The sequence below is a fragment of the Varanus komodoensis genome, unplaced genomic scaffold (genome assembly GCF_004798865.1).
Source record: "Varanus komodoensis strain SLA01 unplaced genomic scaffold, ASM479886v1 scaffold11, whole genome shotgun sequence".
Classification (NCBI taxonomy): domain Eukaryota; kingdom Metazoa; phylum Chordata; class Lepidosauria; order Squamata; family Varanidae; genus Varanus; species Varanus komodoensis.
This window is the reverse complement of record NW_025335317.1, coordinates 8874261-8891187: the sequence shown is the minus strand read 5'-3', so window position 1 is coordinate 8891187 and position 16927 is coordinate 8874261. Positions and strand designations below refer to the sequence as shown.

At 43.7% G+C, this 16927-nt stretch overlaps 1 protein-coding gene across 1 annotated transcript in view; it reads right to left on the bottom strand.

Moving 5' to 3' along the window:
• Positions 1-16927, bottom strand: part of CDHR1 (cadherin related family member 1) — a 64648-nt gene that overhangs the window by 22877 nt on the left and 24844 nt on the right. Inside the window, exons 10-11 of the mRNA XM_044420124.1 lie at positions 10525-10625; positions 4757-4960 (exon numbers count right to left, since the gene is read on the bottom strand). Of these exons, the coding sequence (XP_044276059.1) occupies positions 4757-4960; positions 10525-10625 (305 nt within the window). The remainder of the gene's footprint in view (positions 1-4756; positions 4961-10524; positions 10626-16927) is intronic.

Here is a 16927-nt window from a genome sequence, read left to right as displayed (position 1 = left end):
GCAATTGGCTGAGAGACAACTAAGAGGCTTTCTTAGTAATCTCCCAGCTCTGATCACAAGACATTGTGGCTTTTGCAAAAATAGACTTGGCAGGTTGCCTATTCATCCAGTCACAGCACAGCACTATCTAGTTTTGACTGGCTACATGTGTAATTAATCTGGAAAAGAGACTTTGGGGCTGCATAATGTGGAAAGCCAGTGTGGCATAGTGGTGAAGAGCATGGGACTGGGACTCAAAGGATCTGGGTTCTAGTCCCTGCTTAGCCATGGAACCAACTGGGTGACTTTGGGCCAGCGCAGACTCTCAGCCCAGCCTACATCACAGTGTTGTTGTTGTGGGGATAAGATGGAGGAGGAGAGAAGATGTAAGCTGCCTTGAGCCCTTTGTAGGAAAAAGGCAGCATATAACTTGAAAAATAAAGAAATAAATAAATAATCAGAATGAAGTGGCTACCCCCAAATGAGCCATTTTAGGTAGAGTTTTGTTGTATCGTCAAGTCATCTCCAACATAAGGTGACCCTATGAACGAAACCCCTCCAAAATGTCCCATCCATGACAGCCCTGCTCAGTTGTTCTAAATTCTAGGCTTTCTTTGTGGAGACAGTCCATCTCTTATTTGGTCTTCCTTTTCTTCTCCTGCCTTTGACTTTCCCTAGCATGATGGTCTTCTCCAAGGAGTCATGCCTTCTCATGATGTGTTCAAAGAATGACAGCCTCAGCTTTGCAGTGTTTGCTTCTAGGGAAAGCTTTGGCTTGATTACTTGGACACACTTGCTCATATTTCTCTCAATCCAGGCTATTTTCAAAGCTCTCCTTCAGCACCATGTTTCAAATGCATCCATTTTCTTCCCGTCAGCTTTCTTCACTGTCCTGCTTTCACATCCATGCCCAGCCATCAGGAAGCAGGCCTCTTATTTCTTGACCAGGTCATATTTGAAGATGATTCCCTGCACCCTCCTTCAGCCAACCAAAGGCTGGGAGTGGCTCCTGGGTGAGTCATGAGTGTCTTGATTTTGCCACAGTAGATTGATGTGGCTACTGAACTTGCCATAACACATTTCTAGGAGCATGAGAGGATCAGCTGTCACCAGTCATAAAATGATTTACTGTTCCTATTTTTCCTCTCAAGGGATCCTGGGGCAGTTTCAAAAGGATGTTCATAGCTCTGCTAGAGAGGTCTTATTTCTTTCCTCCCTTAACGACATTCCCAGGCTACCATGGAGCCAAAGACATGCTTATTACATTCAGCTCAAGGGTAAATCGCAGTATCTTTAGACAGAAGAAGTCCTGAACTTACAGAACTTGCCCTGGTCTAAACAGGCACAGGTTTGCCCCACTGTTTTCCTAGTGTAGGCAAGTACTGTCTCTCATACACCAGCTTTACAGTGATCCAACAATCGATATGAAATTGCAGAAAAGATAATATCAGGGATGTGTAAGAAAATGAGTCACAGAAATCCACTGGTTATATGCAGGGATCTTGCATTCCTGTTTTGACCTCCCTTGCTCGGACCTCTTTTGTGTATTGAGCAAAAGTTCAGCAGGTGCAACTTTTCCAAAAGCTGGAAACTTTTCCAAACTTTTCCTTTCTTTCCCTCCTGGTCTGCCTCATTTTGTCTTTAAACAAATTCAGCTGGCAAAAGAAAGGTAGCAAAGAACCCTAGTCCCAGGGGTTTTCACAGTCTTCCCCTCCTCCTCCTCCTCCTAAATATATATGGAGGTGGAGGTGATTATGGATTTGAACTTTGCAGGTAGGATGGGAAATGATCACAGGATCAAACACAGCATGTTTCCAGTCTGGGTTGCCACAAGTATGTAAAGGACGAGGGAGTATGCTAGTGCATGTGTGGAGGGGAAAGATGAAATGGTATCATGAATAAATTAAAACATTTATTTTCCTACACAGTTTCCTAGAAAAAAAACCACGGCTTTCCCATAGAGCTACCAATGCGCAGGAAGATCAGCTGAAGATCATTTTCATGGCTTAGGGAAAAATGTGAAGGGTCAATAAAACTCCCACATGGCTACTTGTGGGGAAGCATAGTGGGTGCTGAGGAATCAATGCCCAGATTGGCAACTAATGTGCTGTCGTGGTTAAGAGCACAGGTCTGGGGCACAGGCGATCCAGCTTCTAGTCCGCACTCGGTCATGGAGCCAACTGGGTGACTTTGGGCCAGTCACAGACTCTCACCCCAGCCTAGCTCACAGGGTTGTTGTTGTGGGGATAAGATTGAGAACAGGAGGGGGAGAATGATGCAAGCTGCTTTGAGTTCTTTGTAATGAAAATTGGTGGGATACAGCTCTAATAAATTCATAAACAAACTAGTTTTACTGGAGGGACCTTTTGAGGAAGTGGGGATAGGTAATGGCTAGAGGTGAGGGGGGAATCAGATGGGGCTGAAAATCTGACTGATTCCCACAGCTCAGCTTTCTGGATTCCAGTTCACCCATCTGAAACTGATGCTATGGTTCAAGCTGAGCAGGTTCATGAACTTGTGTTTGTAAGAGGGGCTGTGATTTGTATGATTTGTATAAAATGCTAAGGAAATTGGCATAAAATGGGCTGATTTGTGCAAACCAGTGCCTGAAAAGCACATGATCCTTGTATGAGCTATGCAGATCATGTGAGGAAGAAGTGCTTTTTTGGTGATTATTTGCACAAAACATGCAGAAATGCTGTGATGTGCACAAAGGGCATAAATTTATGCAGACTCTGATATTTGAGCAGATCGCGTAGCTTTCTTTAGAACTGTTTTTTTAAATGCACAAACTGCAGCCTGTCTTAGAGACAAAGATCCATGGTGGGAGAAAGTAACACCCTGATCCACATCTGATGTGGATCCACATCAGTCCACTGGACGTCCACTGAATCCAAATGAACTGGACTTCACAGTTTGACTAACAGCCAGAGGTCCGGCTGATTCCCTGAAATGACAGGGAAGTCTCAGGGTTAAAAGTCACTTGCTGTTGACCCCTCAGCTAGCAACTGAAGGGCACCATATCTTTCGGGGGCAGTATGTGAGTTCCATGATGCAAGAAAGGCAAGACATGAATGTACATAAATGAAAACAACTATTTTGCCCTGGAGCTGCAAGTTGCTGCTTTTTATGCTAACAGATCCTCCCGTCACACGCCTCTATCAGGAGTGGCAAAATATGAGCCCTACATGATCAGCTCCTCTCTTTGCAACTCAGGAATTATGTGTGTTGACACACCAGGGAAGCAATGAAAGCTGGACAAAGTTATTATTCTTGCATTATATTCACAATTGGCCTTTCTTCCTCTGGCAAGGAACTCAATATGGCTCTTACAAGGCTCTGTTTTATCCTGCGAGGTAGGCGAGGCTGAAAGTCTATGGCTGGGCCAACGTCACCTGGTGAGCTTCGTGGTGGGATGGGGAGTAGAATGTGAGTCTCCAACTCTGCAATAGACTTTGGGAGTAGTAGTAGTAGTAGGAGGAGGAGGAGGAAGAGGGCAAGGGCAAGGAGCAGAAATGGAGAACAAATGAAGACCTTGGTGGCACGTATCATCTCTGACTTATGGCAACCTCATCAGTGAGTGCCCTCCAAAATGTCCATTTCCTTGACAGCCTTGTATACTCGAGGCTGTGGCTTCCTTTATGGAATCAATCCAGCTCATATCTGGTCTTGCTCTTTGACTGCTTGTCACTTTCCCTAGCGTGTTTGTCTTCTCCAGTGCGTGAGTGAAAATATCAGTACAGCAGTTAATGTCAGAAGAAAGTTAGATTATTTTATAAGCATAAAAAGTGTGAAAGAGATGCAATTGAAACAAGGTAGAAAGAAAATATACCAACTGAGATTTTTTTTCTTCTTGCAGACCTCCACATGTTTCAAAATATTACTAAGCACTTAAATTTTAATTTTCCTGCCTTCTGTGCTTGCAGTAGCAGCAATTATGAGGCTGCTGCCTCAAACTGAGTTATTTATCCCTTTACCGAAGGCTGGCAGGAGCGCTGTAGGTTTTTATCTCACACAGAATGTAGCCATGTTAGCACAACACTGAGTCTGCATTACATGTTGATGGGTTCGATTTTCTTCTCAATAATTGCAGCTCTTTCATGTGTATTAAACTTTCAGGTCTCAACTTTCCCTCTTGGGTTAGCTCAGGTGGAAGCTATTATCTGGTTTCCATAGCAACTTTTGTCACTTTTCCCATGAAAATTATATTGTAGTGGAAGGTCTTTGGTAAACCTAAAAGAATCATGCTCCTCTGGTTAAATAAAACCATGCTCAGGGCATAGAATGATCATGTTTTGAAACAATGTTCCAGTAGGATGGATTTAACAAAATCCCAGAAAGAAAGGAATCAGAAGTTCCTGTAATGGAAATTAAGAAGGAAGGTAAAGCCCATTCTTTCTATCAGCAAATCGACCAAACCCTCAATAACGCACTTAAGAAAGTGCACAATTCGGCCAAATTTAGACTGCAAGACTAAGCATCTGCTTAATCCAGCCTCCCTTAATCTGGAACCCTTCAGATCTGTTGGACTATAAGTCCCATCACCCCCCAGCTTGGCGAACACATCTGGAGGCTACCACTGATCTAGGAAACTATTTTGTCTGAAGAACACCAAGGAGGAGTAAATGGGACATGAAGACAGTGGTCTTAAGTTCTTGCCACCAACCTGTCCTTCAAGTACCATGATTGCCTAGTTTTGGGGTGAAAGGACAGGATGTAAATAAAATCAAACCAATAAAATGGCAGATGGCTAGGAGATCAATGATAACGCACTGACCTGATCTGAATCGTTGACTGTAATCTTGAGTCCCCGCAGGATCTCTCCCTCTGGTGGATGCTCATACATTGTGAGTTCAAAACGGTTTTGGGGCCCATTTTCTCCATAGAAGGTAGGGGGGTGATTGTTTAGGTCCACAATTCTTATGGTTACGAAGGCAAAGGCATGGGCAGTCAGATCACCCTCTGGATTGATTTCGGAGGCCTGGAGTCAACAAGAGACAGAACTGTATGGGCTGTGCTCAGCCCGCTTCCCTCTATCTCTGTTATCTATGGTATTTTATAGTTCAGTGAGGTCCTTACTTCCTCAAACCTGCTATGAACTTCCCTGTGAAATGAAGGGCAGCAATGAAAGAATTGGGGGGAGGCACCCCACCCAACAAATAAGCAATGCATTTTTAAATGTGTCATTGATGCATGCATGCTTTTAATTTTTTTAGAAAAAGCAAAATAAATGTCGATTTAATGAACAAGGTACAAACAGATCAATATGACAGATAAGTCTATACCATAAACCTTAGCAGAATTAACTAGTCCTGCTACTTCATTATTGCTAATTCTATTTGTTTTAACAGAGTTCAGGTAGTAGAAATTCCTGCTGAGTTGTGCACAGACACATTCAAGGAAGGAAGGAAGGAAGGAAGGAAGGAAGGAAGGAAGGAAGGAAGGAAGGAAATCATCCAGCCTATCGGCTGGGTATTTACATGCTATTTTGCAATGAGGAAGAGGTCTCCTCGTACAAGAGATGCTAGCACTCAGTATGCAGTACACTCTGTTCCAAGACATTGTTCTAATAAGACAAAAAGAGAAACAACCCAAATTCCACACAGGGGAAATAAAGCGTGGTCTAGAGTGCTATCAGAACCCAACTTATAACTTGTGAATCTTCACATTTGAATTTAAAGTCTGAGCCTTGGAACGATTTCAAAGTGCTGATCTTAGCAGACTGAAATGGACTCAACAGAAACAATCAAATGAAAATCCCATATTTTGCCAGTTGAGGAGCTGTGAGGGAGTGGCCCATTAGGACTGGGGGCCCAAATCTCACATCTGAGAGGTCATCTGCCCCATCAGCCTGCTGTCCATGGGCACTGGCCAAGAGGAAGTTATCACAGACTTGAAGATCTGAGCTGCATCTGATCCTGTAAAGGTACGGGATGAGCTGTATTCACTTGTGCAACTCCTCTGGCTGCCTCCGCCAGAAACATTTCTGCTGCCACAAGTGTTTTTCTGGGAAAAATGCTTTTTGCATTCATTCTTTCTTAAAAAATAAAAGTGTCCACAGAGAACAGGTCCTTCACACACACACACAGAGCGTAACTAAATGAGTATGTGCAAATGTACAGCTTTTTCTTCCTTTTGTTACGTAGGTTTTGAGCCCCAGATGTTCTCTGGTGCTTAGTATCACCTTAGTCACCCATGGGAGGTGATGTGTGGTCTTTGCAAACGTTATATACTGGAAAGACAGTCCATAATGATCCTCGTATTTCCTTTTGTGGAATGTTTTCTATCTGAGGGCCTAGCATTACAAGCAAAAGCATGTCACATGGATTAGAGAACAACTTGGGGAGAAAGTCATTTAGAAGAGCAAAACAAAGGTTTCTCCTACCTTTTGCTACCTTTAATCGAAATGGATGCTTCGAAAGTGCCCTCCCTCTTAAAAAACAAAACAAAACAAAACCTCACCCCAGAGAGTAAATAGCAACAAGCAGAAGCAGCCCTCTCAGTCTAACTGCAAAACTTTGGAAGTGACGTTACACTGCATTTTTATTTTGCCTTTCTTTCTCTTGCAAGAGGCCCAAACCAGCGTACAAAGCTCTCCACCTCTATATTTTATCCTCACAATGACAACCCTATCAATGGGGCAGGTTAGCTTGAAAGTGACTGGCCACAAGTCACCTCATGAGCTCCAAGGCTCAATGGAGACTAGAACTCACATCTTCGGAGCTCCAGGCCAGGGCTCTTAACCGCTACACCACACTAGCTCTCAGGCAGGACCTGAGAGTATCGGTGACGTACAAAACTGGCAGATGGATTGCATGTGCCAGGGAGATTCTGTAAGGCCACTACTTTCCCCTGTGATCAGCTGTGTTAGACTGACCACGGATGGCTCTAGTTAAGACAAGGAATGCTGGCGTCTTCTGTTGCTCGGAGTCAAAGAGAAGTGGCTTGGAAGAAAGTGGGGCTTTTGTTGCTGACTGTCTGGGGGACAAATGTCCTCTATTGAGAAAAGGAAAATAACCAGCACTTGAGCCAGCAACAGACTCTCAGTCCAACCATCCCCACAAGGTAGCAGTGAGGAAAAAGCCACCTTGGATTCTCCAAACAGGAAAACAAGTATGATATAAAGTCTATAGAGGAAGAGGAAGGAGAAGAAGTATTTCTTACTGAAGCAATCATGCAAAAAATTGGTTTACCGTATTTCTAGTTTCTGCCAGAGAATTACCAGTGATAATGAAAGTTTTTATTAGGTTGGCATGTGACATTTCTAAATTTGACATGCATTTTCTTTGAGTTCAATTCATTGGTAAGAGGCAGGTACAGGGAAGACAAGATGAGATCATATATGTTTTTTAAAACTTGTAAAGAGAGAGAAAGATATCATTTTACCAGAAATACTGCTACACCGACACCGTGTCCACCTCTTCTTTCCTTTTAACATCTTGTCCAAAAGTGAGGTGGTGGGAATCGAGTCCATACAGTCTACATAAATCTTTATCACAGTTCTTCAGCGTTCATTTGATCATGGCAATCCGACCAATAGTTATAGATTTGGTAATAATCCACTCTTAGGAGTTATGGATTTAACAATCAAATATCTCCCTGTCTAGACAGTGTTATTTACAGAAAAAACTTGAAACTCTTTTCCAGACTGGATGGATGTAGTGGTTTTATGCTGTATTTCTAGCCTGTTGCCCTCGTTTATAGTGACTTTTGTCTGCTTTTATGAGCTTTTTAAAGGAAAGCAGTCAATACATTTCAGAAATATTATGAAGCAGGAATTCCTACAAAGCAACTATGACACTGAGCTGGAAAGTGCTTGTGAGTCCCAGTTTAATTAGCCCAGTCATTCTATCTGGACAGTTCTGAATAACTGGCAAATGTCATTGATACAAGATTAAAAAGGATTTCTATAACAAGTGTGGCACTTTAGACACCCATTAAATAGCCTGAAATACCAGTTTTAAATAACTTAAAATACCAATTTTAAGTCTAATCCTCTTGTGAATCTTGCATCATGGAAGGAAAATTATAGATGGGATGAAGAAGATGCAGTGAATGTGCTCCTATAGGGCAGAGTCGCATTTACTGGGCATTTATGGTTCCATCTCTTCTAGTCTTTCTCTTCCCACCTGAGGCTTGTTGACCATTGGCTAACTAACTGGCTATTTAGTAAGCCTCCTGGGAAATGCAGGCGGGCTCTGCCTTGAGAGACTGAATCGCATCCCCAGTAGAAATACTGATTTGGGTCTACAGACTCATCTCTGTTGGTACCCAACTGACTCCCTATACTTTGGCTGGGTTCAGCCAAAACAATTGCTCATACTCAAAAGCTGAGGGGTTGAATGTGGTCTTTTGTTAAACTGCAAGTTATTGAAATGTGGGCTATTGTGTTGTCTGAACCTAGCTGAGTTAACAAGCCATGGCATGTCCATGAAGAACCCATGAGAAGAACCATGGCTTGTTGCTGGTCTGTGAACTGCGGGTTGTTCACTGCCATTCCTTATATTGGTTGGGATCAGACATTGGGATATTTCAACAACTAGAGATGTGTGAGAAGCCTGTTTGGAGTGGAAAATCCACCAGATCCTCTGGTTTTGGCTTCCCAGTCTCTGGTCCACTTTGCAGCAGCCCAGAGTTCAAGTTCCTGGTGATTATATCCAGGGATTGTAGGATGCTCACTGGGAAGCAAGACCAGGTGCTGTGCAAGCAGAACCTTCTTCTGTGTCCACTGCTGCTGCTGCTGCTGCTGGCAGCAAGTAGAGAAGAAGTTATGGCGGCTGGGAATGCTGGCTGGTGCACCTGCTCACTGTGCTCTCCCCCCACCCCCCAGGCTTCCATCTCCACTGCCATTGGCAGTGAGCAGAGGAGAAGTTGGGCCACTGGGAATGGTGGTCGGGGTAGGCCGCCAGTTGTGCAACTGGAGGTCTGTGAGTGCCTGCAGGCTTCTTCTTGGCTTGGCTTGCTCTGCAAGACTGGGCCAAACATGCAGATCATGCCAAAAGGGTTAGTCAAGGTAGGCAACCTAACCCTATCAACAACAAGCCAGGGTTCAACAACAAGCCATACTCAAACCATATTCAACTGCCAGTGTGGTGTAGTGGTTAAGAGAATGGGACTGGGACTCAGAGGATCTGTGTTTGAGTCCCCGCTCAGCCATGGAGCCAACTGGGTGACTTTGGGCCAGTCACAGACTCTCAGCCCAACCCACCTCACAGGGTTGTTGTTGTGGGGAGAAGATGGAGGAGGAGAATGAGGTAAGCTGCCTCGAGCCCTTTGTAGGAAAAAGGCAGGATATAAATCAAAAAATAAATAAATAAGCAAACAAACTGCCAAGTTATCATTGTCTGAATACAGTATTTCAGTCTGGATTAACTTTGCCTGGAGTTCGTGGAGCACGACTCTCTCCAGCATGCCTTGAAGCTCCTGGTTATGTGATTTGATTTGGGCTTCCTTAGCTAGGCCTTTTGTTTCTGGAACTGGCTTTGCCCCATGGCTCTGAATACTGCCAGGATGTCCTTGGGATACCCACAGATGTCTGGGGGTCATTGGGTCCACTAAAATTGGCTCAATAGCAAGCAGGGTGCTTCTTGCCCATGACTGAATTAAGGACTTGGAGGAGACAGGGTGACCCCCATTTGTGGACCCCATCATGTTGATCTGTGACATCAGATCTACAGTTTGCCCAAGGTGACTGCTTATATCCAGAGTATAAGTCAGCCTTCCTCAATCTGGCATCCTCTAGATGTGTTTGTTGGACTACAACTCCCATTGCTCACAGCCAGTATGACAGTGGATGATGGGAGTTGGAGTATAGCACCTCTATATGGCAGATTATGAAGACTAATGAGGTGATGCTTCATTTAGCCATTTAACAAGGAGTTGAAGAAAGGGACCTCAGGGATAGAACCTAAATTCTTAAGGCTGCTGCTTCTAGCTCAAGCCATCAATCTCATCCCTGACCTGCAATGGAAAGTATGGCTGCCCATTGCCCCAGTCAGGCTACAACAAGAAATCTTTGGCTCTGTGTGCAACTGTCCTTCGTAAGCTTCTCAAACTGCAGCTTCCTAGCAGTGAAGCATTCTCAGGTTCTGGACCCAGACAAGAGTGGACATAAAGGGCCTCTTGTATGGGGCAAGGCCTTGCCTGAGGAGCAAGCCTGGCCCGCACTGGTGTTCTGCAGTGCATTCCACAGCCTTTCTGTCTGCTGGTTTGGTTTCTTGGCTCAGGGTCTCCAGGCAAAGCACTGGCAGTTCTCTGCCCTGCTCTAGATACATGCACACATAATTGCCTATTATGCAAAACATATTCCTGTTCAAATGTATGCTTGCAGAATAAATTTTGTTCCATAGTACAGCAATACCCCTTAGGTAGAGGTGGCACTGATGCTGAAGACTGTATGTTATCTATGAGACTCTTTAAAAAAGTTAACCACCAGTGTAGGAACAGTGCACAACATGAATAGTCCTACAGCATTGTGTCCATCTATCAGAAGTGATTCCAACATTTTAAGGCCAAACTATTATATAGATAGTATAACACAAATACCTGAATTTTCAGTTCATAGACTTCTTTCTTCAGATGACTTGGACTTTTAGTAACAGAAATGGCTCCTGTCACATTATTTATTTCAAATGACCCTTCACTTCCTGTGACAAAATAGAGACACACACCATCATATCTTCCATACATCATCATCTCTTCCATCTCTCTACAGCTACAGTAGTATTCAGGCATAACTAATTGTTCATGGTAACAAATGGTTTAGGAGGTGGGTGGGAAGATATGGACACATTAAAGGGGTGCTCAGTGGACTGAAAATGCCTTCCCAGTGATCATAACACCATAAAATTGAGGTCAAGTCACCCAACCAGTCTAAGAAACCCACGATTAAAACTCCTGATATATGGCCCTCCAACAAGGATGAACATATACCTTGCAGCCCAGGTGAACTTCACCTGGACACAGAGTCTGGCCATGAAAGCAATGCAATCTGTTCTCTCCTCAGAACTGATAGGCTGGGTAAAGCTAGAGCAGACTTACTGAATCAGGGAGACTTCAGTGAAGCATGGCTCAGCCAGGCACCAGCACATTGGGTCAAAATGGGAATGGATCCATTTTATCTTTTCTGTTTACAGAGACAGGTACTAAAATCTCCCTTGTTTATGTTTTGCTGGAAACACTACCAAGGTCGTGTGAGTGGAAGAGAGCTCAGCACCATGGAGAGCGAATAACTGACCATAACCCAAAAGCCTTCAACCTATTCAAAGCTTCTGCAAAGCAGTGTATTTTAAGCACTTTTATAGTGAGTATTCTCTTTCTGTGTCTCTTGGATTTAGCATTAGCAGTATTATAAACACCGGCCACATGTTTTTAAAACACTCCCTCTGCTGATATGAACCATTGGTCTACATTTGCACTACATAAGTGCATTGAATGGGTGATTCTTTTGACAACCCAGGTTGAACCATCCCTATATGGGTAGAGTCCTCCACATTACAAAGGGCTCCCTAGAAAAGATACACCTTTGTTTCTTTGGTGAGTCTGCTCTATAGCATGTTGTGCCATTATTGGCAATGGGAGGTCTGGGTAGACCTGCCCTTTCCAGATCCAGCCATTCTTCTCTTCTAGTACAAGTGACTCATGTTCATTTGTGTACTGATCCTTTGATGTGCAAGGAGCTTCTCTACTTGGGGAACAGACCAGGCCCTGAGAGAGTAGCATCAGTCAGATAAATGGATGTTGCTGAAGATTAATAATATGTGGTCGGGAACAAGGGGGCAGGGGTTGGGGGTCTGTCCCTTCCCACCCTAACTGGCCTTCCTGATCCTTAGCTCCCACCTTTTGAATGTCAAATTCCATTAACGTGTGAAGCAGAAGACAAAGCAAAAAAGAAAATGTCTGTTGCAATTAGCAGATGAGTAATTTTTTCCACCAATGGTGGGAGTCTCTCACAGTTCTCAGATAGGTGAGAAGCTCCATTTTTACAGATTCCTTTTCCTGCACACCGTCACTGCAGGGAGGAACCCTCACAGAAACCCAACAACAAGCCATCAGATATTGAGATATTTGCAGGTGTGAATATGCAACTTCATCTTCTTCATTTCTTGATAACCACAATAGTATCATTCCAATAAGTAACTGGGGTGGGTTGCATGGCTTGGAACTCACCTAGTCTAGCAATGTCCACCAGATTGGTGCAGCTTAGTGGACTGTTGGCCAAGTGGCATATAAGCATTGGTTATTTTTTCTACAATGAGAATAATATTCAGCTAAGAATGAGAAGAATGGTTACAATTTTCTAATGGAGCACAATTTCTTCCCATCCAAGGCAAGCCGAAAAGGCAGATGGTGAAGAAAAGTTTGGAGGTATTAATCTGTTGCACGAAACTCCAATTGTATCATATGGAATGCTAAAGGCAGGGCATCGATTAAAACTACAGCTATAGTTCCTATCTCTTCTACACACCTAATTAGCCCATGAAACTAGACTTCCACTTATGCATTGATAACATACATTTATTTATTTATTTATTTATTTATTTTATAACTTTCATATGCTGTCACCACATGCCTCAGTATCTCGGAATGGCTCACAATGTACAATTAAAAACAATAAACAATAGCAAAATCCATAAAATTTTACAAAAACAAAAAACAAGGAAGCAATGGTTAACGATAAAATATTGATTTTTAAAATAACAATTAAATAAAAAGGTTTTAACCTGGTGCCAAAAAGAATATAAACTAGGCACCAGGTGCACCTCTCCAGGGAGCACATTCCATAATCTGGGCACCACCACAGAAAAGGCCCTGCTCTTTTTACCTCCTTTGAAGAGGGCTCCCGGAGCAGAGCATCTCCTGTGATCTTAAGGGGTGTGAGGGCATGTAAGAGAAATGGCACTCATTCAGATATCCTGGTCCCAAGCCATTCAGGGCTTTATAGGTGAAAACCAGCAACGTATGCCAATAGGCAATGTGTACATTAGAGTAATGGCCCAGTACAGGTAAGGTATTGGTCCATCCGTGATGCATTGGAAAATGCAAAGGGAGGGGGGAAATCACCTGACTTGATGTTGTTGCTAATGTGAACCCATGTGCTGGCATAAAGCATGCCTGTACACTAATGCATCCTCCTCTGAGCTGTGTTGGCTGCACATCCAAGTCTATGTGAGCTTGGAAGGTCATGCACTGTAAAACCACATGCCAGCCTGCGGATTGACCTAAACCGCCACTGACATAAATGCCACACTGGAATAAAATGGAAGTAAAAGGTTATCTGCTGCATTCTGGTTTAATGACCCAGTTTGCATAGCACTTAGACAAATTGTGAGTCAATAACCTACAATTTGCAATGTTATGTTGGGGGGGGGTTGGGTGTTTTTTGCCCCCATTTGGGCTGATCAGGGGCTGCTATATGAAGTCTGATCCCAGATACTATAGGTTATAGGCTAATCCTGGGTATCATTATCCCCTCTCAGAAAAAATCCCAACAGGGCTTGCTTCTGGGGTGCCTAACAACCCCAGGAGAAGGTTACAACCTGAAAGTATATAATGCAAAACCCTAAAAGTCTCTTTTTCCCCCCAAATGGAATTTTCTTTCAAGGACTGAAATCATCCTCAGAATGTCTGTCAGCTATCAGCAAGCAAAGATAATTGATGTTTTAATTCTTCCTGAGGCAATACAAATCCAGAAAATCTGCCTAACAATAGCAGTCCCATTCTTTGCATAACAATGATTTGACCTACTAACTTTAGAAAATCACAGCACAAATTTCCATCGATGGATTTTCATTCTGTTTGCTAGACGTTTTAGCTTAGCATCACTGAAGGTGATTGTTTTGCAGGGAGTTCTTCACAGAATGATATAAAAACATGCTGACTTCCTTCTCTACCATTATGCAAGCAAATTAGCAAAGTTGGAGTAGTCTCAGGGCTTCTCTCTCTTAGTCATCTCAGCCAAGGTGTGGCCCAATGTCCTTCACACTCGGGTTACACATTCCTTCAGCGCCTCATTTAAGGGTGTTGCCACCCAAGAGAGAAGGCTGAGTGCTCTCTTCTCTGCCCACGCGATCACGCATTATCTATCTAGGCTACACACATGTCATCTGGCCTATTAAATGCACACACAAACAGCCCAGTGTAACAAGGGTGTCTGTGCTTCAGAAAAAGTCCCCATGCACCATGTTGAAATGAGCTTTGGAGCTTGATGCAAGTCTTGCTTGAAGCTAGAAACATATGAAAGGCAGTGCAAGAAAACAGCATCATTATTATGCGCTCTCCATTTTCCTCTCTCTAATTTGATAGCAATACTCATTTTTTTTAAAACTGTCCAATAATGTTCAATTTTGCTAATAACTGCAATAAGTGGAACTTCATTAGAAGACATTAGACTCCACATTGAACACATATTGACTTATGTGGAGGGCTATTATCAAGATTCATAGGTGAGAAAAGTAAATCTTGACTACAATGGAAATGAAATCAATAGAAGTTGCAAGTCTCCATGCATCATGATATTGCCTAATTGTCATGTGGAAATTGGTAATTCAGAACACGGCCCATTGCATGCTTTTTTCCTATAACAAAGCTCTTTCTGAAGGTTTAGCCTGTGCTTAAAATATAAAATTCATTTTAACAATAATGTTTAGAAAGACACCTTTCTATATCACCACATGAAACACCCCATATAACAGTACAAAAATCTCAAGGGAGAAAAAGTGCTAGGCTCACTTTTTAAACTTGTGTTTGGGGGAAGGAAATCTCTCTAGCATATCTTGCAATGATCTGCAATGTCATGAGCAGAGATGTGAAGGGCAGGTCAGAATCCAGCTCTCTTGTGCTCACTGGCCAGAAAGTGAGTTGAGCTGCACTCAAGTCCACAAATGCTCAGGAGCACTTGGCAGATTCTTCATGCAAAGTATTGCAAAGTACACAATCCCTTGCACAATATAGGCAAAGCCTACTAGGTGTGTGCAAGGAGAACTCTTGAACTTGATTCCTGCTGGACACCTATGCAAACACTCAGCAAAAGACAGATTTAGGGAAGAAAGTGGGCCAGGGCCCAGGGAGTTGAGCAGAAGACATCCAATGGATTCCCACCTCCCAACCAAATTCCTAACACATCTCCAGCCATAAGCAGAGAAAGTTCTATATTGAGGCTAAAAAGTACCATCATCATGATGCTCATTTTTAGCACCATCGATGAAATGATAAATATATCTAATATGATGCAGAAATCCATTTAGAAAAAGGATATAGGACATGAGATGAAGCTTTTCATTTCAACACCACTGATCCAAGGAAAGAGTGAAGTATGGATTTAAATCTCTTTCACTGAATTCAATGGGACAAAAAATTGATTAACTATGGTGGGATGATGCAGGAGGCATAACTCAGGGCAGGGAGGGCTTTGCTTGCTATGTTAGGAAGCTTCTAAAGGCCAAATTGCACAGGGCAGTAGATAATCCACTGGCTGAAACTGGGACTGCCCAGTCCAATACAGAGTGGGATGTAAGAGCAAAGGGGATACAGATGAAAGAAGCTGAGCCCTCCTGCTTGCAGTGTAGCCCTCCCTTCCCCAATAGTTGGGCTCCAGTAGCTGAAGTACATCTTAATAGGGTTGGAAAAACACCTGACGGGGGGTAGGGAGGAGGGAAACCTTGGAAAGCAGTAAGCTCCAGTTCCTCTCATCTGTGTGCCAGTTTTTATTTTTGCCCCTGTTCTAACATTTTACAGGAGTGGAACATGTGGAAGCTTGGTTCAGCTGCTGTCTTGTTGCCTTTCAGCCTGAGAGTGCTCCTTGAGCTACAGAATCACTGCTTTTTTTGCTGTGAGCAAAAGGTGGACCGATAATGGATTTCCACACGTTGAGGGGCGTCAACACTTCCTTTTCTATCAAACTGCTGTATTCCATCCGTGCCAGCAGACAAAACTGCATGAGCAGAGAAGGAGTTTTTCCTCTTTCTCCCTAATGGATTCGCTGGCTGTTGGTCAGACTGTTTCTGCTGGTTTGCTTGCTCTTTTTACAGTGCCACCCCCACCCCCTTCATCTTGCTGTTTTAGGCTGCTTTGAACTGCAGTGTTCCCTCTGCCCGGTTCTGGCACCACAGGGAGAAAATTGCCATTCAAAGCAGCCACTTCTTTTGTTGTGAAACGAAAGTGCAGGGGCTTCCTGCTGCCCTCAATCAGGGAGGGTGGAAGAACAGCATGGAGACGCTCAGGACTGGGGCTTCCCAGGGCACCTTCTCCAGAATTATTTCAGGCTGTGGGATTCTGAATGCTGCAAGAGGTTGGGCTGCACTTCCAAGGGCAAGAGTCCTTACTTGGAGCAGCATGATTTCCCACAGAATTCTAAGTTCACACAGGGCCAGGGGGGCTTAGGAGACTGGAATCCTGCTTACATAAAGGAACGAATAGCCTTCAGCAAGAGGTACAATGCCTTCAGGCTATTTCTTCACGGCTTGAAGACTTCTGCCCATTGCTCCACATACTTCTTCGCCTTGCCCTCATAATGTCCACTGTCCACTGGGCTCCACTTTGAGCTTCTTCTCTTGTCTGGTCATAGGTCATCTTCTCCCTCACACCAGCTGTGGCTCCATCTTTTGGGGGTCCTTGGGCAAGGCACCCTCCAGGGGACCCTCTCTCAGTAAGTCTAGCTTCTTGCCACCACTGCCTCCAGCTGCTTCAGCTCCTCTTTCCCATCATCATTTCTACCAATTACTTGCTTGACAGACAGAGAATCAGTGAGCAAGCAGGCAATGGCTTCTCCTCACCAGCATTACTGTTGGGGGCAAAGGTAAGGGCAGAAGAGGACACAGGTTGCAATGGGGAAGAGGAGAAGCAACTCCAGGACACTCTTGTCAGTAGGGCCTCTGTTGAGTTTTGGACCATCAGTAAGGTTGCCCAGACATTCCTACCCTTAACATGAGTTCTGCCTACTAGCCTTTGT